Here is a 22,327-nt window from a genome sequence, read left to right on the forward strand (position 1 = left end):
ACGCAAAGGTCTGGGAATATTAAACTGCATTGCAGATAAATCCCCAACATATATATCGTGAGCCGCTCTGCCACGGGGGGGCCCAGCAAGGAGATTTATAACCCATCAACTCCCACTGCCCACGGCGGCCCCGCGCAGCAGCCAGGGACCCCGTCCCTGCTCGGCCATCCCGCTGGCTGTGCTCCTGGGCACCCTGGCACCCCCATCCCACATGGCCCTGGGTGCTGGGTAGGGGGCCTGGGTCTTCCTGGGCGCTGGGATGGGAGTTTGTGGTGTGGGTAATGTGCTACATGCACCACGTGGCATGGGGATCCTGCTTGGCATGGGGATGGGTGGCTCAGCTGGCGTGGGACCCACTGGGTCTGTCCTGTCCTGCGAGCACCATGGGCTGGCCCTGGGCACATGATGGCATGCACTAGCACTGGTGCACACGCGTGTGCACACTGATACACACCCCGGTACAGGCACACACATGCTGTGCCACACACACGGTGTCCAACAAGTGTTGCCGTACAGCTCCCATTACAGCCAGGCATGCCCTGGCACACTGACACACACCCCAACACACACACGCACCCCTACACACTTGCACAGCCTCATGGCGTTGCAGCAAACCTTTCCCCGGGTACACACCAGGCTCCGGGAACCCCATCAGATGCCTCCATCTTGGGCACGTCGAGCAGCCGGGCATCACCAGCAGGGTGCAGGAGCACCCAGCCCCAGGACACTTCGTGGAGGGGTGCCCAGATTGGTGGGGGAAGCTGAAGGGTGGGGGCACAGCACCGGGTGCCACCACAATGGCATCCCCTTGCCTGTGCTTTCCTGGCCCCCCCCCAGACCTACCTTGGTGGAAGCATGATGGATGCGTGCGGGAAAAGGGGGGGGGGCAGTGTTATTAACAGCCCTGGGTATTGCTCCAACAGGGCTGTAAAAATTAAAGGCGTGTGGATATAAAATAATGGATAAATCTGAGCCGGCCGCAGAGTTGCTGCGGCGTCCCAGGGGAGCTGGCAGCTCCGGGAGGCAGGGTACGGCAGACACGGGATGGGGACCTGCGGGTGGGCACGGGAGGTCAGAGCACCTGCACCAAGCGCGATTTTCCGGTACAAATGTCCCACGTGCCCCGAGGGGCTGCGTGGGCAATGCCAACCTGTGGAGCTGGCACTGCAAGAGGCTGCTCATGAAGCTGGGCTAGAGGAAAAAAGGGGCTGTGCATCGGCAGGCTGGGCTGGTGGGGGCACGGGGAGTTTGTTCCAGGACACCCACAAGCACTGCCCGGCCCTGAGGGCAGCGGCGGTGCCCTGTGCCCCGGTGACAACGCACCCAGGTTCGGCCAGGGCCAGGCTGGTGGGAACACACCCCCCCCCCCAGGTCCTGCCCACCCTGCAGCCCCCAGCCCTGACCCCCAGCAGCCCCCTCCTCGCCAGCCCCACGGGCCACCCCGCCGGCATCCTCATTTTCCCCGAGATTAGCCGCGGCGCGGGAGCCTCCGCGCACCGCCAGCAGGTGACAAATAAGATTTTTCCACTCTCCCGAGCACCCGGCATGGGTCTGTCATTGAAAATGCAAAGCAGCGCGGTGCCAACCTCCACCACCCGCCCTCCCCTCTGCCAGCCCCTCGGTGCTGAGCGCCTGGCTGGACAAAGCCCCCAACACTGGACCCCCAAAATGCCACCCGCTCCCCGATGGCGGTGCCAGGCATGAGCCATGGGTGTCCTCCTGCCCAGTACGGAAAGGTCCTGGGGGGGTCTTAGAGGGGTGCGAGTTTGGGGGTGTCAGCCAGTGTGGGTCCTCCGTGTCCCTGTGGTGGGGGAGCAGGGCAGGGTGTGGGTTCTGGGGGTCCCCACCACGCTGAGGATTTGTACCCCACCTGTGGTGCTAAGCTCACCCTAGTGATGGCACGGTGAGGGCTTGTCCCCTGCTGGAAGCATTTGGCCCAAGACATACCCACTGGGGTGAGAACTGCCCCCACAAACCCCATCCCAAGTGACCCCAATCCCAGCTGCCGAAGGAGGAGGACGGGAATGATGCCCCCAACCCCAGAGCTGGGCACGTCCACCCCGCATCCACTGCCCAATCCTCCCAAACCCTGTCCCCCAACCCCTTTGGTCCCCACAAAACCCCTCGGACCCCCTCAGACCCAGCCCTCGCACCCCGTTATCCAGCCCTGCTGCACCCCCCAGGCTGGACACATCCCCACCACCCTGCAGCCCCCGGCCCCGCTCCCCACCGGCTCCTCATCTCCCCCTCCGCTATTGTTACAGGGTTGCCTCTGCCTCTGTCTGCGAAATTAATTCGGAGGTGGAGAGGGAGAATTATGTAAAGTGTGGTTATTCTGGAGCGGCGGGGGAAGCGCGGCTGATGGCAAAGTGCCTTTTTGTGTGTTTAATATGCATTTTTTTCCAGCGGTGCATTTTCAGGCGGGTAATTTGCTGTCTTTTCAGACCCCGATCAGTATCATTTCTCCAGCAATGACAGCTTTTATTTGCTCTGAAATGAATGCTGCGAAATTTCCAAGAAATAGCCGAGGCCCCGTTGTCTGCCCACCCCCGCGGGCTGGGGCGTGGGCACCCACCACTGCCTGCTCCCCGCAGCCCCGCTCGGCGGCAGTGCCGGTCACACCCGTGTGCAAGCCTGCACACCTTGTGTGTGTGTGTGTGTGTGTGTGTGCCCAGGTGTGTGCACTCACACCTCTGGTGTGCACATCAATGCACCGTGCACATCCACACCGCAGTGCATGTGAACACCCCCCCCCCCCCCGTGCACATATACCGCTCCCCAGCACAGCACCCTGCTTGCGCATGCACGCACACTCCTAGTGTATGCACCCCCATGGCCCATTTGGCACCTGGTGACAGTCACCGTGGCCCCGCTGCTGGACCAGTGTGGGGGACTTGGTTGTGCCAAAGTGACCCTGGCACAAAGCTGGCACCTGCCTGGGGAGCACCCAGAAGGGAGCTAAGGGCTGCTGGTGCCACCCTGCTGGGGGCTGCCGCAAGCAGGGAGTGCGAGGCAGGGGTGGGGGGCACCAGGACTGGGGGCAGGGGACACCCCTGGGCTGGTGGTTTTGGCACCAGGAGAACGGTCACGGGCAGCAGGAGCGGGTGCAGAGGGTGCGCGTGTGTGCGTGCGTGAAAAGGGAAAGAAATGCTGTTTGTGTAGGTGTGCGCTGAGTGGGCGCTGTGCGCCGGAGCTGGTGTGCGATGCTGGCTGTGCAGCGGCTGTGTGCGTGCGTGCACATCTCCGTGTGCACGTGTGTGCTCGTGCCAGCCCCACACCCACATCCTGGTGCGTGTGTCAGTGTGCCTGCAGGTGCGCAGCGTGCACACACATCGGTGCGACGCTGCGCGTGCAGCTGTGTGTGCCAGCACCCATGCGTGTGTGATGCTGGGCATGCTGGGGGTGTGTGCTCCCTGTATGCATGTGTGCACAAGCCCACGTGTGATAAACAGTGTTATGGGGAGGTGTGAGTAAGGCTTCAGCCCCCAAAAACACTGCACGGGGTCGCATACACCCCCAGCTGGGGCTCCCCACCTCTCCACTGCCCCAGCTGTGGCGGTGCCGGTGCCTGGCACGGCCAAGGTTAACTCCGCCAGAGCCCAGCGGCACGGTGCAGGGAAGCTTTAATTTAATGAAGTGTGAGGCTTTTTTATGGGCTTTTAATTACGTGGTGATAATTAACATTATAGGCCGCTGGGTCCCGGTGGTGCCCGGCTGCCCTGTGCCAGCTCCCGCCTGTTTGTAAATAAACCCAGCGGGCAGCCAGGGTCGGGGGCTGCGCCGTGCCCACCCTGGGGTGCCCAATTTCCTGCCGCCGGCAGCAGAGCCAGCCCCGAACCCTCCGCTGGGGGAGAGATTTGGGCTCAAACTTAGGCACAAACCCCTGCAAGAGGCGGGGAACAACGGAGCCCCCCCAGCAGCACCCAGGTACCCAAGGCTTTCCATGCCTCTGGCCAAGCAGAGCTGCCTACTAGCACCAGGGTGGTAAGGGGGGGGCACAGGCAGCTGTGCCATTCTGTGTCCCCCCCTCCCAGCCCCAGCCTGGCCCCGAGCAGCCCCCCCTGCATCAGGGCTAATAGGAAGTGATCCATCAGGCAGCTCCCGGGCGCACTGCCCGCCTGCCAGGCACCTAATAGATTTATTGCCAGTCACCCAGGCAATTTCCTGCCCTCCCCTAATCAATACAGCAGGGCAAAGGGGGGGGGGGGGGCATTATAGGGAGCTGGGGAAGGGGATGAGAAGGGTGTCAGGGCAATATCAGCCCCCCCCCCCAGTGGCTGAATGGGGGCACAGGACCATGATGGGAAGGTGATGCCCCATGGGACCAACCCCTCCTGGCATCACCTCCCCATCTCCCCGGCAGGACAGGGAGCTTGGACCCCCCCCACCCAGCAGCTGGGGGTGCCATACAGCCATAAGGGGCTGCCATACAGCCATAGGGGGCTGCCCCCCCCTTCCCCAGCCCGAGGCAGGGAGCCCAGGCACCTAAGGCTCCCCTCCCCCAGCCCCTTCCCATTTAATTTTCCCTAATGAAAGGCACAGAGGATGGCGGGGAGCTGGGGCACCAAGGTCGAGGCTGCCTTTAATCAATCCCCGCTGCTGGCCGGGTGCCCGGAGGAGCCTGCGGAGGAGAGGCTGGGGGGTGGCGGTGCAAGAGGAGAGCACGGGAGGGAGGTGGCTGTGGACGAGGGGCTCCCAGTAACAAACTGGGACAGCCCCAGGACCCCACCATCTCCCCGCACAAAAGGCACAGCGAATGCACCGAGCGCCCGGATCCTGCCAGGGCAGCTTTAACCCTGTGCCTCCCCAAAAGCACCCCAAACCCTCCACCCTCTCCTCCCAGCACCACGAGGCTGGAGTCACCACCAAGCAGCTTGGGGACAGCAGGAGGGGACAGGTCCCCCCCTCGCCGTGCCCAGCCTGGGGCTGTAAGGCACTGGCCACAGGAGGGTGGGGGGACACGGGGAGGGGGGGGGACACCCTAGAGCTGGGTGCTGGTGACGGCGCTCACCCCGTGCACCAGCACGGTGGGGCCCAGGCCGCGGGTGAGCAGCTCCAGCTGCCGCAGGTAGAGCGGGTACAGGCTGGTGTCGGCCGGCGGCCGCGGCAGGTAGAGGAAGCGGACGGCGGGCGCCGGGCCCTGCTCCAGCACCATCTTGTTGGCGGCGCAGACGTACTCATCCGACACTTGGGTGGCGTTGGCTGGGAAGTTCACAGCCGCCCCTTCCTCATCCTCATCCTCGGCGGGTGCCGGGCCCCCCGGGGTCCCCCGCTGGGCCTGCCAGTGCAGGCGGACGACGGAGTCCCAGGGCACCAGCTGGATCTGGGCCTGGATGCGCAGGTCCTTGAGGAGCTGGCGGAGCTTGTCCTCCTGGGCGCCGGGCATGGCGCCCGCCTCCACGCAGAGGAAGAGGCGCAGGCGGGCCCGGCGCCAGGCCCGCGCCATGTTGAGCACGCAGGCCATCTGCAGCAGGAAGAGGCTGCAGGTGTCGGCGTAGCGGGCGCTGTCGGGCCGCAGCAAGTTGACGGGCCAGACGTGGATGGTGGGCGGGGGGCTGGCGGCGCGACGCAGCTCCCAGGCCTTGTCCAGGCTCTCCAGCTGCCGGGCCAGCAGGACGTTGCGCAGCATCTTCAGGGCGTCGGCCACGATGCCCACGTACTCCCGCGGGGACAGCAGCTTGGGGGCGGCGGGCGCCCGCAGCGGGGGGAAGCCCAGGGGCAGCTCCTCACGGGCGCTGGTGAAGGCGGGGTGCTGGGCCAGGCCGTCCCGAGGCGCTGCGTCGTCGTAGAAGCCCAGCACCAGGGTGTTGGGGCGCATGCCGCCTGCCGAAAGACCACCATGGGCTGTCGTGATGGGAAGGAGAGGGTCCTGCCAGCACCACCAGCACCGTGGGTGCCACCAAGCTCAACTGGCTTTGGTGTGGGCACTGCCCACACCAGGTGCTTCCAACCCCCTTGGGAATCACCTATTCTGGTGCCTTCAAGCCTCTTGGCATGACCCAGGTGCCTCCAAGACTCAGCTTGGCTTTGGCACCGCTCACCCAGGTGCCTCCAAACCCCTCAGCACTGCCCACCCAGGTGCCTCCAAGGCCCAGCTTGGCTTTGGAGCTGACAAAGGTGCCAAAGGCCCTCGGTTGGATCCCCTCCAGCCCCACTCACCGAGGCCAGAGGTGAAGAGGAGCTGCCGGACGCCGTGCCGCACCGAGGGCGCGAGGGTGAGGCTGACGAAGGCCTTGACATTCAGCTTGTCCACCAAGCCCAGCCACGAGTCCTGCTGCGGCTGCAGCGGGTCCGAGGGCAGCGCGTCTGGGTGGGGAGAAGAGACCGGCATCAGGCAGGGGTCACCCCATACTGGTGGGGTCACCCCATACTGGGGGGCATCCCGGTGTCCGCACAGCACCCCGGCACTGAGCAACCCCCAGAACCTTCTCCCTGTTCCCCCCAAACCAGCCCCCATGCACCCCAGCACCCACACGCGTGGGGAAGGTGGAAGCAGGTGCTTCCAGCCGGAGATATGAAATTATCCATAAATATATAAAAAATAGCAGGCAGCCCCATCCCCCCTCCCCAATTTCAGACCATTAGTCACCACGGCAACAGCGAGGGGAGGGGGGGGAGCAGAGCCAGGCATCCGCTGGGGGTGGGGATGGCCACAGCGGGGCGAGCGTGTGTGCGAGGGAGCACACGTGTGTGCAAACCAACACGCACTGGGGGCAGACACACCTGAAGCGTGTGGGTGTCCAGCAGCGGGCACGACAAGAGGCTGGACACAGGCACACCCGCGTGCAAGGCTGTGCCAAGCGTGTAGGAAACGACCACGCTTGCTGGGCGTGCATAGGCGTGCGCAGGACCGTGGTGCACGTGGGTCCAGAGGAGCCTGGGTGGCACGTGCTACGTGTGCATGTGCCACGTGTGCACACCAGTGGCAATGTGCAGGAGCCCCCCCTGTGCACATGTATGGATGTGAGTGAGCACAAGCATTGTGCAAGCCTGCGGGACACGTATGCACACAAGATATGGGATGGACATAAGCCACCAACATCCCCTGCACCATGCCAAGCCCACGGTGCCACAGTGCTGGTATTTCCCTCCCTGTGCCCAATGTGCCCAGCTGGGAGATGGTGTCACCCCGTCCAGGGGCTCTGGGAACGATGTCCCAGGGCCATGGCGCTGCAGAAAGGGGCTGAGGCCCTGTGCTGGGACAGGGCAGACCCTCACCCAAGTCCTGCAGCTCCACGTGGCCCAGGACGTAGAGGCCGCTCTTCTTGAGGTCGTTGACGAAGTCGATGAGGCGGGGGCTGCCCCGTGGGTTCTGCACCATCAGCAGCATCTGCGGGCGCCAGAACTTGACGTGGTCCTTCCGCACGTCCAGCATCAGCAGGTACTTCCTCACCTGGGTGGAAGGACAGCAGGTAAGGAGCCCACCTTCCTTCAACACACTGCCCCGCAGGGATGCCAAGCCCAAGGCCATCAGCTCTCCACCCCACGACGGGATTCGGGGGCCAGGTGAGGAGAACAGGGCTCACCTGGTGGAAGATGAGGGCCTGGCTGATGTAGCCCCACGTGCTGCTGGGCGAGAGGTAGTGGAGGGCGAGGAGGAGGAGGAGGAGGAAGCCCAGGCTCGCCGAGGCCGAGACGGGGCTGATGAGGAACATCATGACGCAGCAGCCGGCGATGCCCAGGAGGCACGTGTGCCAGCTGAAGTAGCGGAAGGTGGGCCTGGAGCAGGGAGAAAGGGGCATGGATTGGGCACCAGCTGCTGCGCTGAAAGCATCCGGGAAGGGGCCTGATGCCTTGTTAGCAGAGCAGGGGGCACAGCCGCTGGGCTCCTTGCAGCAGGGAGCTCAGCCCAAACGAAGCCTGGCCTGGGGTTTTGTGCCACCTGCTTCGTGCCAGCCATGCAGACAGGCTACGGGCACCAGCAGTTGGCATCACCTCTGTCCTCATCAGCGTGGCACCGGCAGGCACATAGCCCCTGGTACTCAGCTGTGCTCATCTGGTCCAAGAAAATCCCAACGAGAGGCAACAGGCACGTGCCAGGCTGCCGAAGGGATCGCGTGCTCATTGAGCTGGGGGGTGACGACAGGGAAATGCTCCCTGACACCACGGTGCAGGGCTCAGAAATGGCAATTTTTCCATCTCCATCAGCCCCTTCCACGGCCTGAGGGACAGGCAGCCTGGAAATGCCACCCCGGGGCTCCCACCTCGCTCAGCAATGGCACCCGGTGCCCCCACATCCCTCCATGGGACAGGGTTGGTGGCACAGAGGACAGGGGCACAGGGAGGGGACAGGGCATCCCTCTGTGGCAGGGGAAATGCTTCACACACGGAGGGGAGATGGCACCACGCAGGGCACGGGGCAGCCCCACGCTGCAGAAAGGGGTGACCCGAGGCAGGGGTGGTGGCCGGGGGGGCTCAGTAGTGACGGGGGCCCCACAGCAGCACCAGCAGCCGTGGCACCCGCTCATCCTGGCTCACAGAGGCGGAGGCGGGGAGGCGAGAAGCTGTTATTTTCTCTAATTGTTGTTTTTGCTGAAAGGTAATTAAAATCCTTTTCCGCTGCGCTTGATGGAGACCTCGGCACGGGGAGGGGGGGGCATCAGAGTGCGGGATGGGTGAGGGGCCCTCTGCCACCTGGCCCCAGCAGTCTCCACCAGGCACCAGTCCGTGCCCCATCACGCCCATCCGTGCCCCAAATCCCCAGGCACAGGGAAGGCAGGACACGGGCACACTGGGCAGCTGTACCCAACCCTATGGCAAAGGGTGCAAGGTACATCAGCCCCCGCCAACCACCCCGCCGTGCCCCCCAGCTCTGGGCAGCCCCGCACCGCCCGCCCCAGGCTGGGGCTGCCTGCCATGAACTCGTCCTTCCTGGAAGATCTTCTCCCTCCCCCCAGGCAGGATCCCCCTCCCCCCCTCCCCCTCCCCCTTTAGTTTAATTAGCGCTAATGGAAAGTGGGCTCCATCACCGCTTGGCGAGCTGCCCGGGGGATGCCGGGCGGGCGCAGGCTATAAATTACCTCTGGAAAGCCTCAGGGGAGGGGGCACTGGATAAATCTAGTGGCCTGGATTTATCTCTACCCGCTCAGTATCATGGTGACAGGGCATGGGGGCTGTCCCCTTCTCCCTCCTGAAGGATGGGGGAGTCTTTCCCCCCTAATGCTGCAGGAGAGGGGCAGGCAGCATCCCTGCCCTGCAGACAGATGGACGAGTGGTGGCCACCCGGCATCGCAGAGCGGCCTCCCTCTCCCCCGGGCCAGCAGGTACCTGAAGTTGGGGGCCGATGCCCACTCCAGAGCCAGGCAGGCCAGGTTGACGGTGGCGTAAACCAGCAGGAAGAAAGTGGTGACGACCCCCGCGATGGTGTTGAGCTTCCCGGAGAAGAGCACCAGCTGCGGAGAGCACGGGGGACGCAGCGTGAACTGGAGCCAGGGGTGTCCCATGAAAGGGCACCCAGCGTGCCACGTGCGGCACAAATCCCCGTCCCCGGACAAGCCCAGGTGGGACTGGGACAGGAGCATCACCAAACTCACCTGCACCACCAGCCAGGAGAGGATCACTGCCATGATGGGGTTCCCGCTCGCAGACGTCCTCTTGGCAAGCGCCAGCGCCCGGCCTGTGGGCAGAGCGGGGAGGTTGGGCTGGCACGAGGCAGCCCAAAGGCCACCAGCAGGCTGGTGTGCGGACCTGTCCCCAGACTGGGGACGTCAGGGTGTGCTCTATGGACTGATGGGGGGGGAAACAGGCACCCCCACATCACCCTGGCAGGGACAGACAGCTGTGCCACAGGGCACCAGTCCCTCCGACGTGGTGTCCCCGTGCTGGGGGCTACCAAACCAGGGTGGACTGGGCATCACTGGGGGGAGCAGAGCATCTTTGGGACCCCAAACTTGACATGCACCAACCCACAAAACATCACCCCAAACCAGGAAGGGGGTTCCCTGGTGCCAGGGCTGGTCTCCAGCTCTGGCTGGTGCCAGCACACTCCAGGCACTCACCAAAGAGATCATCCCGGGCCAGGGCATAGAGGATGCGGGATGCCCCGATGAGGTTGCTCATGGCTGCAGAGAGGGTGGCAGCGTAGATGCCCACCGTGACCAGGGGTGGGAAGATGCTGATGTCACGCAGGAAGCCGTAATCCTTCTGCAGGAGGGTCCTGGAGAGGGACACACACACGGTGGCACTCAGCGTGGCTCACGCCAGCGCACCCTGGCACCAGTAACCCCACCACGGGGGACGCACCTGCTGCAGGTGGCACACATGAGGAAAGCCAGCAGGTTGTAGACGAGGTAGGTGAAGAGCACGGCGGAGATGGTGCCCCGCGGGATGGAGTAGCTCGGGCGCTTCAGGTCCCCTGCGGACAGAAGCAGGTGGTGTCACCTCCCCGTGGGCACAGCACCCCCTGCTCCCCTCCTTCCTCACCCCAGCGCCTCCCAGCCCAGCACCCCGGGGCCCCCTACCTGACATGTTGGAGCCTGCCATGATGCCGGTGCAGCCGTTGAACATCACCGCGAAGACGGAGCTGAAGCTCATCATCTGCCCCGTGGTGTAGTCCACCCCGTACCCGCCTGCAAGGCACGGGGGTGCGGGCTGTGACGGGCTGCCCGGGGTGGCACAGCACTGCCGCACGCCCTCTCCTCAACACCCCCGTCCCCAGACGAGTGCCACCACGGGACAAACCACCCCATGCCATTTGCTTTGTGCCTGCGAGCCCCCTACACCCTCCAGCAAGCCCTTGCTGGTGCATAGGTGCCCGTGCCACCCCTCTCCAGCCCAGCAGGCAGGGCTGGGACGTGGATGCCACGCTGGGGACCACAAATAGGGCTGGAGAAAGCCCTTGCTGCTCCTCACCGCCCAGGTTTTCCCGCAGGGTGGCGAGCGAGAAGCCCGTGAAGTTGCCGTTCTCGGTCTCCGAGCTGTTGAGGTGCGGCATGCGGATGGGCACCCCGAGGGGCCGCGTGGCGAAGAAGCTGACGAGGATGGTGCCCAGCACGCCCGCGACGATGAGGAAGATGAGGAAGGTGGCCTTGGCGTAGATGGAGGCGCCCACGAGGCACACGACGAGGCACAGGGCCAGCAGGATGGTGCCGTAGAGCAGCTCGTACCAGTAGCTCTGGGGCAGGACGTGGACGCCCGTACCCGCTTTTTGCCCTGGGCAGAGACATGTGGGATTCAACGGGGCTCGGGGCAGGCACCAGCTCATGGGGCAGGGGGTGGCAGAGCTGTGCCAGCCATGCCAAGCACCATAAGGGTGCTTAGGGAGGGGACAGTCGACGTCCCATCCCCACAGGGTACTCACCAGGTGGGATCCCAAAGCTGTCCACCACCGCCTCCACCAGCCCCAGCACGTAGAGGGCACTGCCGCACACGTTGGCCAGGAAAAACATGATCCCGATGCTGCCCCCGAACTCCGGGCCCAGGGCACGGCTGATCATATCTTGCTCAAGTCAAGGAAAGGTGCCAAAAACCCAAACCAGTGCCCAGCAGCACCGTTGGGTGCCCCACCACCCACGCAGCCCGGTGCCATCGGGCTGCCACCCGAATTTGCCCACACGGCGGAGGATACAGTAGGCTCCCCCGGCATCCAGCGCCCCGTTGGTGGCGATGGCGCACACGGACAGCACCGTCATGCCGATGATGAAGTACGCCACGGCGAACATGGCCAGAGCTTGGTACAAGCCAGCGTGGCCCACCACGAACCCTGCCGAGGCCGGCGTGACGTTAGCCAGGTACGGACACCCCCGTGGGGATGCTCCTGTCCCCGTGCTCACTATATGTCACCCCCGGCCCTGCCTGGGGGACACACAAGTTCCATTTCCCACCCCACCTTCAGCCTCCGACCCACGGCAGCACTGGGGGTCAGACCAGACAGTGTCCCCCACCTCGGGGAATCCTCCTGCGGTGCCAGGATCAGGCCCAAGCAGCTCAGGGCAAAAAAGCAGGGAGGAAGGGGACAGGGGGACACCAGGATCCCCCAGCCCTGCTGCCAACTCAGTGGGCAGGGGGTGCCTGGCACCAGTTCGGGCAACAGATGGTGATGGGAGGGGGGGGTGGAAAAGCAGGACCCCCATTAAGGGACCCCAAGGGACACGGGGCTGCAGTGAGCTTGGGACAGCACTGGAGCATGGCACGGGGACACACAGCCCAGTGCGGCCCCCCACTCTCTGCTTCCTTCTGCCCACGTATCCCCTTTTGGGGAGGGGGAAGGGGGGCGCAGCACACAGGCACCCGCAGATGCCGAGCCCCACGCACAGCCCCACGGGTGCTCTGTGCGCTCTGTTTGCGCTTCCACCCGCTGCAAACCAGGAAGCAAAAGCAGCGCTGGGACATCCCCGCCATCGGCACCGTCCCCAGCACCCCCTGCCCCCGGGGGCTCAGCAGGGCACCCAGAGCCCCCCCAAGTCCCTCCCCAGGGCACGGCCAGACTGCCAGCAAGGCTGGCGAGGCCGCGGTCAGGAAGGGGCTGCCCGCAGCGGCGGCGAGATGCCCTATCTCGGCCACAAGATCGGCCGCAGAGATGCCCGGAGGGGGCGGAACTGGGGGAGGCGAGCAGCAAGGAGGACTCGGGGGGGGGGGGGCAGGCTGGGTTTTGGGCCCCCCCGCCCTGCAATCCCCAGGGTGCCCCAGTCCCAGAAGCGGATGGGAGGAAGCAAAGGGGTGCCAGAAGTTGGGGGCAGCCGGGAGGGGCTGGAGATCTCCAGGCTTTGGAGACCCAGGGGTGTGCTTGAGGAAGAGGGGGGGCTGCCCCGGGACCCCCCCACGGCGGGACAGTTCCTCTTCCCAGCAGCTCCACCCTCCCCCACCCCAAACTTCCTCTCTGCCCCCCAAAAAGTAACGCCACCCCTATGGGGGTCCGGACGGGGGGGGGGCCCGCCATGGGGCAGGGGCTGGGTGTGCGGGGAAGGGGGGGTCAGGGCTTGCACAAGGCCCCCAGCTGAGGGGTGGGAAAGGATGGGTGAGCGATGGGGGCTGTGCCCCCACCCCTCGCCTCGGGATGTCCCCAGGGCAGGGGAAGGAGCTCAGGGCCCCCCTGGGCCCCCCCGGCACGCAGCCAACTCCTGCCCAGGGTTTCCCGTGGGCGGAAAGTGAAAGAGGAAAAGCCTTCCCTGTTCCTGTCCGGGCCTCTGCCGGCCCCAGGCCAGGCCAGGGGCATCCCAAGACCAGGGTTCCCCAAAGGGCTGCCACCAGCCCCGGGCTGTGTCCAGCCTGACCCCCCTCCCCCAGTTCTCCCCGGCTCGTAACTCAAACTGGGAGCAGACTGGGAACTAATCGGTGCCCTCTGAACAGCGTGGAGATGGGGGGGGAGGCCTGGTCCCTGGATGGGGACATGAGAATCCTGCCCTGGGGACGCCACAGGGGCTGGGGAGAGCATTGGGGTGCCACACTGGGGGATGCCCAAAGCAGTGGGGTGCTGGGGCTGGAGGGTGGGGGGACACCAAGGGCCCTGGGATCCTACTGGGGAAGGTGCTGGGAGGGTGCAGGCGTCCTGCCCTGGGGGCGCTGGGGCTTCGGACAGGGTTCCTGCCCTAAAATTGGTGGGGCCGCAGCCTGGAGGGGTCAGGAGGGGCCGTGCAGCACCGGGACCCCAGAATGGGGGAGGCAAGGGGGGGCGCTGGGACTCCAGCCTGGGGATGAGGGGGACACGGAGGGCACTGGGGGGCCTCTGGGACCCCAAACTGGGATGGCGCTGGGGCTCCAGCACGGGATGCTCAGGACAGGGCCCTGGGGGGGGGGGGCAGCGGGGCCCCACCCCGGGGGGGCTCGGGGGCAGCGGGGGGGAGCCCAGCGGGGTGGGGGGGTGGGGGTCGGGAGGGTCACTGCGGGGGCGATGCCGGCACTCACCGAGGCGCAGGAAGAGGACGACGCTGAACATGGAGAGCAGCGTGGGCACCACGACGCCCAGGAAGGTGGGCAGCTTGCGGGGGGCTGCGGCGGCGGAGGAAGAGAAGGGGGAGGAGGAGGCGGCGGCGGCCCGGCCGCGCTCCCGGCCCCGCTCCTCCTCGGCCGAGCCGCCGCACAGGCGGTAGGTGAGCAGCGCGCTGCGCTCCGAGCTCGCCATGGCCCGGCCCGGCCCGGCCCGCAGCGCGCCCGCGCCCCGGCCCCGGCCCCCGCAGCGCGCCCCCCGGTGACCCGGACCACGCCCCCCTCGGTGACCACGCCCACCGCGCAAGCCCCGCCCCCGGCACGGCACTGGCCCCGCCCCATTCAGCCCCTCCCCATCTCACAGACTCCGCCCCCCCGTGAGGCCACGCCCCCCGTGAGGCCACGCCCCCTCTCTCGGCCACGCCCCCAGCCCCAAATGCCCCCCCCCCCCCCCCCCCCCCCCCCCCCCCCGGCACCGAGCCCAGGCTGAGACCTCGCCCCCCCCCCCCCCCCCCCCCCGCCTCCAGGGCACCCCTGGGACCCCCATTGGTGGTGGGTGTCCCCAGTGTCCCCAGCCCCCCGGGGTGTCCCCCCCCATGTGTCCCCCTGGTGTGTCCCCAGTGTCCCCCCCCATGTGTCCCCTCCCCATGTATCCCCCATGTGCCCCCCCCGGTGTCCCCCCACTTGTTCCCCCAGGATGTCCCCCCAAGTGTCCCCAGTGCCCCCCCAGTGTCCCCATCATGTGTCCCCCCCCCATGTGTCCCCCTGGTGTCCCCCCGGTGTCCCCTCCCAAGTGTCCCCCTCCAGTGTCCCCCCATGTATCTCCCTGGTGTGTCCCCCCATGTGTCCCCCCATATCCCCCCGGTGTCCCCCCCCAGTGTCCCCATTACGTGTCCCCCCCATGTCCCCCCCCATATGTCCCCCCCATATGTCCCCCCTGTGTCCCCATCATGTGTCCCCCCAGCGTCCCCCTATGTGTCCCTCCACGCTGTCCCCCCATGTGTCCCCCCCATGTCCCCCTGGTGTTCCCATCATGTGTCCCCCCCATGTGCCCCCCCCCCCATGTGTCCCCCAAGGATGTCCCCCCCTTGTCCCCCCCCTTGTCTCCCCCGTGTCCCCCCGGCCGGGGCACGCCGCCAGGGTGGCGGCCGGGCTCTGCTGCCCACGCCAATTACCGGACAATCGGGGCTGGGGGCAGCTCGGGGGGCACCGTCCCCCCCCCCCCCCCCAACCGCCCCGCAGCCGGGGCCCCGGGGTCCCACCGCCACCGCCGCCGGTGCCAATTAGGTTAATGGGGTTGGCACCGGGGACGGGGCTGAGCGGGGGCGCACGGCGGTGCCGTGGGACCGGGGGCAAATCCCAGCGGCGGCGGTGCCGTGGGCACCAAACGGTGACCCCACAGAGTGACCCCGTGCCACCTGGGCAAAGAGGGGACGGTTCGGGTAGGGCCATACGGGACGGGGTACGGGGACGGTCCCCGGGGGACCCAAGGGAGCGTGTCCCCGCGGTGTGTCCCCCCCCCAGCCGGGGGGACAGGGAAGGGGGGCCCGAGGTGGGAGCCGGGGGGGCTTTCACGTGGGGCTGTCGCGGTGCCAGCGGTGGCCTCGCGTCGCCAGCGCCGTGCCTTTGATGTGCCACTGAGGCGGCATTGTCGGCGCCCCGCTGGCACAATTAGGGCCGGGGGGGGGCGGGAGGGGAGCGCGGCACGGCCGGGGCTGCGGGCACGGAGGCACCCCGGCCCTAATGGGGACGGGGGCACCCGCTGCCCCCTAAGTGGGCACGGGGACACGGGCAGCCACGTCCCTAATGGGGACGGAGATGGGGACGTGGGCACCCCATAAGCAGGGCAGAGAGGGAGGTGCAGGCAATTCCCTGTTCCCCGGTGGGTCTGGGGACATGGGTGCCCCCAAAACGGGTTGGGATAGGGGCACGGGCACCCCCTGACCTCCCCAAGCGGACACGGGGACATGGGCACCCCCAAACAGCCCCTAACAGGGACAAACAGTCCTAACAGGGACGGGGATGGGGGCACAGGCACCCCATGATCACCCCAAGTGGACACGGGGACCCCCAAACGGCCCCAGGGATGTGGGCACCCCCTTCCCCTAACAGGGGCAGGTTTGGGGTCACGGGCACCCCCTGCACCCCTATGAGGTGACAGCCCCGTGACCATCCCTGTCCCTACAAAGGACACAGGCAGCAAATGGGGAAGGGGGACACCCCAAAATCGTGGGGCACGCACCGAACCAAACCGTAGACATGGGGGGGGGCCCCTTCCCACAACCCAGCGCCCCGCTCCCGGGGGACAAAGCCCCCCCCCAATCCCTCCCTTCCCCTAGGCGCCCCCCGGTGCCCCCCATCTCCCGCAGCCCCCTTCCTGGTGCCCGCTCCCCTTTGAAGCGCCCGCCACCGCGTTTCCCACCCGCCTCCCACCCCCCGGCACCCCGACCCCCCCCCCCCCCCCCCCAAACCCCGCTCCCAGCTGCCCCCTTCCCAGGGCTCGGGGCCGGATTTGGGGTGGCGGGACGGAGCGGGGGGGGGAGTGTGGGGGCACCGTTGGCGGGGCCGAGCTCGGCGTGAAAATGATCAAGGGCCGCGGGCAGCGCCGGAGCGCAGCGCCCGTCTGATGCTGCCCGCCCCGAGGCCCCCGTCGAACAAAGGCGGCATTGAGGCCCCGAGCTGCGTCCCCAACCCCGGACCCCCCCCCGGGATGGCATCTTGGCGCGACATTAATGAACTCGCCTGTTTGTGCTCCCCTAGCCCCTCTCTCTCCTCCCACCGCCTGGAGGGCACCCTATATATCCGCGCCTTCCCCGGCGCCTCGGGCACTTTTGGGGCTCCCCCCCCCCTTTTTTATCCCCCAAATTCCCCCCCCCCCCATCCCCTCAAAACCGTTGCCCGGCCAGGATGGAGCGAGGAGGGAAGAGGCTGTGGGGTGCTGGCCTCGGGGTCTGCCTGGCCCCCCCCGTGCTGCTGCTGCTGCTCCTGCAGCTGGCCGGGGGGGCCCCCCTGGGCCAGGGGCTGTACCCCATGCCAGCCGGCGTCCTGCAAGGTGAGTGCACGGGGACATCCTTAGGGGGGGGGCTTTGGGATGCTTAACGGGGGGCTGGAGGACATGGGATTTGCTTTTTTGGGGCGGGGGGGGGGGCACCAGGATGGGTCCCTTGTCCTGTGCCAGCCCCGGGGGCAGCCACGTGGGGACACGGGGGGGGGCACACGCACGGGCACACCTGCCCGCGCTCACACCCCGCCGTGCGCCCTCGTTTGTGCCCGTGCCCAGCCTGACACCAGCATGGAGATACCAGGGCAGGGGGCCTGGGTGGGCTGGGGACGGTGGGGGGGGGGGTCCCGGGGGGGGGGTCTGAGCGCCCTGATGTGCCCCGGCAGCGCTGTCGAGCCGGGGGACGCTGGTGCTGGAGGCGGCGCTGAGGAGCGCGCTGCTGGCGCTGGAGCGGGCCCAGGCGGAGCAGCAGCGGCAGCGGGGGGCCTGCGGGCTCTGCGCCCCCTGCCTCTTCCCCCCCTGCGCCAACACCACCCGCCGCTGCCCACGTGAGTCCCGGCCCCTGCGGCCCTACCCAAAAACTGCCCCATCCCCTAGAGACCCTACCCAAACGCTGCCCAGGGCCCTACCCAAACACTGCCCCATGCGTCCCCTAGAGACCCCAAACCCCCCAAGACCCTACCCACCCCAAGCCCATATCCCACCCAAACCATATCCCCCCCACAGGTGTTCACCCCCATGGGCTTCCCCAAAACAGTGCCCAGACTCCCCCAAAAAATCCATGTCAGCTGGAGACCCTACAAAAACACCACCCTACCCAAACAGTTCCCCATCCTCTTGAGATCCTACCCAACCTGAAGCCCTACCCCAAATACTGCTTGATAAGAGCAAAATCCCTCCCAAAACATACCCCGGCGCCCAGGAGACCCTACCAAAACATACCCCAGCACCAAGGAGACCCTAGCAAAACAAGCCAATGCAGCCCCCCCCCCCCCTCATTCCCTCTTCCTACCCGCCCCAGGGTGACCCAGGTGGAAGCGGGCAGGGTGCAGGGACGATGTAGGGACACCCACAGCCCCGCTGTCCCCGCAGCCCCCGCCGTGCCCCCCGGTGTCCCCCCCGGCTGCCAGGCCCTGCTGGACGCCCAGGCGCTGCCCGAGCTGCCCCAGCGCAACTGGGCGCTGAGCCAGGCGTGTGCCCCCTACCAGCTCCTGTGCCCCCCCCGGGGGGCTCAGCCCCGCTGCGCCCTGCTCAGCGCCCAGCGCTGCCTCCGCCGCCTCCAGGAGTGCCGTGAGTGGGGACCCCCTCCCGGAGAGAGGAGACCCTACAATAACAAACGGGGCATCAGCTGGGAGTGCCTGGAGGGGATATGGGGTGTGGGTGCTGGGGTGGGATGGGGTGGGGGGGGATTTGGGGAGGGAAGGGTTGGGGTCGGAGGATGGAGCATGGTGATGGGGGTTCTCTGGTGGGATGGGAAGGTTGGGGGGTAGGAAAACGGGGGGGAAGGAGGATCTGGGGTGAGATGTGGAGATTTGGGGGATGGAGGCATTGGGAGCGATGGGGAACTTGGGATGGGGCAGCGAGGGGTGGTGGAGGAGCTGGGGTGGGGGCACTGGGACACGGGGGGGGATCTGGAGGGGGATGGAGCATTGGGGGGGGTCACAGAGGGATCAAGGTGGGATGGGGAGATACGGGGTGGAAGAGAGAGATTGAGGACACAGGCACATTGAGGGGTGGAGAATCTGGGGTGGGACAGGGATTTCTGGGGCAACGGGGCACTGGGGCGGATGGGCAGATCGGGGACACAGTCACTGGAGGTGACGAGGACACCTGGGGCAGGACAGCAGTGTTTGTTTGGGATGCAGCGCTGCTGTGGGGCACTGGGAGGAACTGGGGCAAACAGGGGACAGCGGGGACACGGTACTGACACCGGGGGGGGGGGGGGGGGAAACATCCCCACATACCGTGACAACCTGTCCCCACAGGGCTGGCAGCCGCCACCCCAAGTGATGCACCAGCAGAGGCGGCGATGCCAGGTGAGCCGGGGTGGCCCCCCCCCAAACCCCCAGCCCCATCCCCGGCTGCCCGCTGTGCCGGGGGGCAGAGGTTAGCGTCGGCAGCTGCCGGGCCGCGGGGTGCCCCCGGCCCTCCGCCCGCTCGCCTCCGTGAGCACGATGAGGCTTGACAGCGCGCCCGCTGCGGCCTGACCCCCCTGGGGGCCGCCCGCCGCCCCCCTCCTCGGCCACATCGGTGACCATGGAGGACAGGGGGACGTCGGCGGGACCCCCACCACTCACCCCAGCTTTGTCCGCCAGGGAGCTGCGGGAACCGTGCGGGCCCCCCCGTCAATGCCACGGCCCCCCGAGGACGGATCATGGGGGGCAGCGTGGCCCCCCGGGGGCCTGGCCCTGGCTGGTGTCGGTGCGGCTGCACGGGGAGCTGATGTGCGGAGGGGTGCTGGTGGGGCACGCCTGGGTCCTCACTGCTGCCCACTGCTTCGCCGGGTACACAGGGGCACAGGGACGTGGTGTCCCTGCAGAAGGGGGCATGGAGTGGCACTGATGTACCCCCCCCCCCCCCCCCCCCCCAAATCACTGCCCTTTTCCCCTCCCCGGCCAGGACCCAGAACGAGCTGGCTTGGACGGTGGTGGTGGGCGACCACAAGCTGGGCAAGCAGGACCCGGGTGAGCGTGCAGTGCCCGTCAGGCGCATCGTGCCTCACCCCAAGGTCGGTGGAGGTGGAGGCGGGCACCCCCCAAACCAGTCCTCCACACCCCAGGATCCCACCCACGCTCCCACCCTTTTTCCTTCCAGTTCAACCCCAAGACGTTCCACGGGGACCTGGCGCTGCTGGAGCTGGCGGTGCCGCTGGCCCTGTCAGCCACCGTCAGCCCCATGTGCCTGCCCAGTGGCCCCGCGGAGCCCAGCCCCGGCACCCCCTGCTACATCGCGGGCTGGGGGTCCCTCTATGAAGGTAGGTGCCACCCGGCAGCCACGGGGTCAGCGGGGTGTCCCCCTTGGCGGAGAGGTTGGGTGCCGCACTTGGGTGCCACCCCCTCCCCAGTGCCCGGCGCCGAGCCAAGGGTGCAAAAGAGGGGAGCGTGCGGGCACCCCAAAAGAGGGGGCCAGGCAGAGGGGACCCCAAAACGGGTGCCTTGCTTGGCAGAGGGGCCGTCGGCCGAGGTGGTGATGGAGGCACAGGTGCCCCTGCTCAGCCAGGAGACGTGCCGGGGCGCCCTGGGCAGGGAGCTGCTCACCAGCACCATGTTCTGTGCCGGGTACCTGTCCGGGGGCATCGACTCCTGCCAGGTAATTCCCCTCCCAGCACGGCAACCCCCTGGGCACGGGGTGAGCACACGGCGCTGGCACGGCACGGCCAGGCTCCCGGCGCGCTCGGTGCTCCCCACTGATGTACGGGCATCCCCCTGCAGGGCGACTCGGGGGGCCCGCTGGCATGCCAGGACCCCTCTTCGCGCCACTTTGTCCTCTACGGCATCACCTCGTGGGGTGACGGGTGCGGTGAGAGGGGCAAACCCGGCGTCTACACCCGCGTCGCTGCCTTCGCGGACTGGCTCAGCTTCCAGATGGACTGTGAGTGTCCAAGGGGCACGGGACGGCAGTGGGAAGGGGTGCCACGGGGATCCCCCAAGGTGATGGGTGGGGGCTCAGCAGCTTACGGCAGCCCCGGTGTCCTCGCAGCCGCCCCTGGCAGCCGGGAACCGAGCTGCTTCGAGCTGCTGGCCCTGTCGCAGCTGCCCCCTGAGCGGCAGCCCCCCGAGCGCACCCGCCTCTGCTCCTTCTACGCGGGGTCCTGCCGGGCAGCCCTGGGCCAGGCCGCCTGCGCCCGCCTTGCTGAGGAGACCTGCCGTGCCCGGGCGAGGCGATGCGGTGAGACAACGCCAGGGCACGGGGGCTGTGTCTGGCTGGGGACAGGGGGGGGCATGCCGTGCCGGCACGGTGCCAGGGACGTGGTTCTCTTGCTGCACCCCCAGAGCTGCACTCCTACGCCCAGACGCTGGTGGGTCTCCTGCGCCGGGCCGGGGACTTCATCCGGAACCAGGTCGACTTCTCCTTCCTCACCCACGCCCTGCCCCAGCTCCTGGGCAAGATCTACGGGCACTTCTTCCCCGCCCGTGTCCGCAGGGATGCTCCAGGTACCCGCCCGCGCTGTGCCACCCCATGGCCCTGTGGGGACATGCCACCCTTGTGCTGGTGGCTCGGGCACCCCTACGCCTTGTCCGTCCTGTCCCCTTCTTGTCCCCACAGACGTGGCTGTGGCAGGGGACCAGCCTAGCCCCAAGGCAGAGGGACCCCGGAGACCCCCCACCAGGTAAGGGGGGACACAAGGGCATGGTGGGCCATGGGGGCTGTAGATTTTGGGGAGGTGGGCAAGATACCCATAGGCAGTGATATGGCTTTTTGGGGACAGCTCAAGGCAGTGGGGTCCTGCTCTTCCCATAACCAGGTCCCACCAGGGGTGCACAGGAGGTGGCAGTGCCCAAGGGACGGCTGCCACCGGGTGCCTGCCTGAGCTGTCCCCGCTGTGCTTGCAGGCGGGGGGCCGGGCAGCCGCCCCCCTTTTGCGGGGCTCTTTGGGGCTGTGGGGCCCCGGCTGCAGGACTGGGTGCAGGCACTGAGGGCCATGGACGGGGGCAGCCCCCCGGCACCCACCCCAGATGGGCAGCAGCTCCCCGGGGAGACGTGGCTCTTCTTGCAGGTATTTGGAGAGGGATGGGATGGGGGGAACCCCCTGCCCCTCTGGTGACGGTGCCAGCAGGGACCAAACCCCACTGCCTGCCCTGTCCCCCTTCCCTTCCCTGCAGCAGGGCGAGGAGGAGGTGGAGGAGCTGGTGGGACAGGGCAGAGCCTTCCTGGCCCAGCTCCGGGCAGAGCTGGACCTCGACACCCCCCTGGAAGCCACGCAGCAGAGGCAGGCACCCGGAGAGCCATCGGGGACCCCTACACCAAACCGTGAGCCCTTGGGGGGAGCTGGGGCTGATTTCCACCCAGCTTTGTGCCCAGGCAGTGGCCACCGGCGGCGTCCCCAACGGGGTTTTCACACAGGGTTGGTGCCGAGGGAGAAGCGTGAGCTGGTGCCCACACAGCCTGGGCTGGAGGAGGAGGAGGAAGAAGAGGAAGAAGAGGAGGAGGCAGATGTGGGCAGAGGTAAGCACCCCACAGCCTCCCGGGTGCTGCGGGATGCCACAGGGACGCTGGAGATGGCAAACCCAGCCTCGGCTTTGCACCCTGGGGCTGGTGGCGGCGCAGTGCCCCCACCTGCTCCCCGACCCCATCTCCATCTCTCTCCTGTCCCCCCCCAGGGGCCGCAGCCTGCCCTGGCCTCAATGCCTCGGCGCTGCGGGTGGGCGCGCTGCAGGAGCTGTACGCATGGGTGCTGCGGGTGCCGGAGCCGGACCTGGCCATGACCTTCCAGGAGGTGCGTGCGTGCGGCGGCCACCCCCG

General features: G+C 67.4%; 2 protein-coding genes across 2 annotated transcripts; one reads left to right on the top strand and one right to left on the bottom strand.

The window, feature by feature from the left end:
- Window positions 1-3,639: 3,639 nt before the first annotated feature.
- On the bottom strand, window positions 3,640-14,096 carry SLC12A9 (solute carrier family 12 member 9). Its single transcript, XM_067002295.1, has 13 exons — window positions 13,843-14,096; window positions 11,567-11,701; window positions 11,300-11,437; window positions 10,852-11,151; window positions 10,461-10,568; window positions 10,243-10,354; window positions 9,999-10,156; window positions 9,534-9,616; window positions 9,268-9,392; window positions 7,527-7,719; window positions 7,219-7,393; window positions 6,160-6,306; window positions 3,640-5,823 (listed from the first exon to the last, which is right to left on the bottom strand). Exons 1-13 carry the CDS (start codon window positions 14,057-14,059, stop codon window positions 4,982-4,984), a joined length of 2,733 nt encoding a protein of 910 aa, XP_066858396.1. The 5' UTR covers window positions 14,060-14,096; the 3' UTR covers window positions 3,640-4,981.
- Window positions 14,097-16,730: 2,634 nt separating this feature from the next.
- On the top strand, window positions 16,731-22,301 carry PRSS56 (serine protease 56). Its single transcript, XM_067002068.1, is given in 17 exon segments — window positions 16,731-16,915; window positions 17,251-17,412; window positions 17,957-18,154; window positions 18,850-18,900; window positions 19,180-19,248; window positions 19,251-19,368; window positions 19,484-19,592; window positions 19,679-19,838; window positions 20,031-20,173; window positions 20,296-20,455; window positions 20,564-20,752; window positions 20,857-21,018; window positions 21,131-21,194; window positions 21,418-21,581; window positions 21,688-21,835; window positions 21,929-22,030; window positions 22,186-22,301. Coding segments are annotated over 16 exon segments (2,067 nt in total). The 5' UTR covers window positions 16,731-16,770; the 3' UTR covers window positions 21,954-22,030; window positions 22,186-22,301.
- The last annotated feature ends 26 nt before the right edge of the window (window positions 22,302-22,327 follow it).

This window comes from Anser cygnoides, chromosome 9, assembly GCF_040182565.1.
Source record: "Anser cygnoides isolate HZ-2024a breed goose chromosome 9, Taihu_goose_T2T_genome, whole genome shotgun sequence".
In the NCBI taxonomy this organism is placed as follows: Eukaryota; Metazoa; Chordata; class Aves; order Anseriformes; family Anatidae; genus Anser; species Anser cygnoides.

What these genes read in the sequence shown, in the direction of transcription:
- SLC12A9 (XM_067002295.1), bottom strand. Translation starts at nt 14,059, where the DNA reads ATGGCGAGCTCGGAGCGCAGCGCGCTGCTCACCTACCGCCTGTGCGGC. An exon ending in GGCAGGCTCCAACATGTCAG is followed by an intron (nt 10,355 to 10,460) that starts GTAGGGGGCCCC and finishes TTCTGTCCGCAG; the next exon opens with GGGACCTGAAGCGCCCGAGC. An exon ending in ATGTGTGCCACCTGCAGCAG is followed by an intron (nt 10,157 to 10,242) that starts GTGCGTCCCCCG and finishes GTCCCTCTCCAG; the next exon opens with GACCCTCCTGCAGAAGGATT.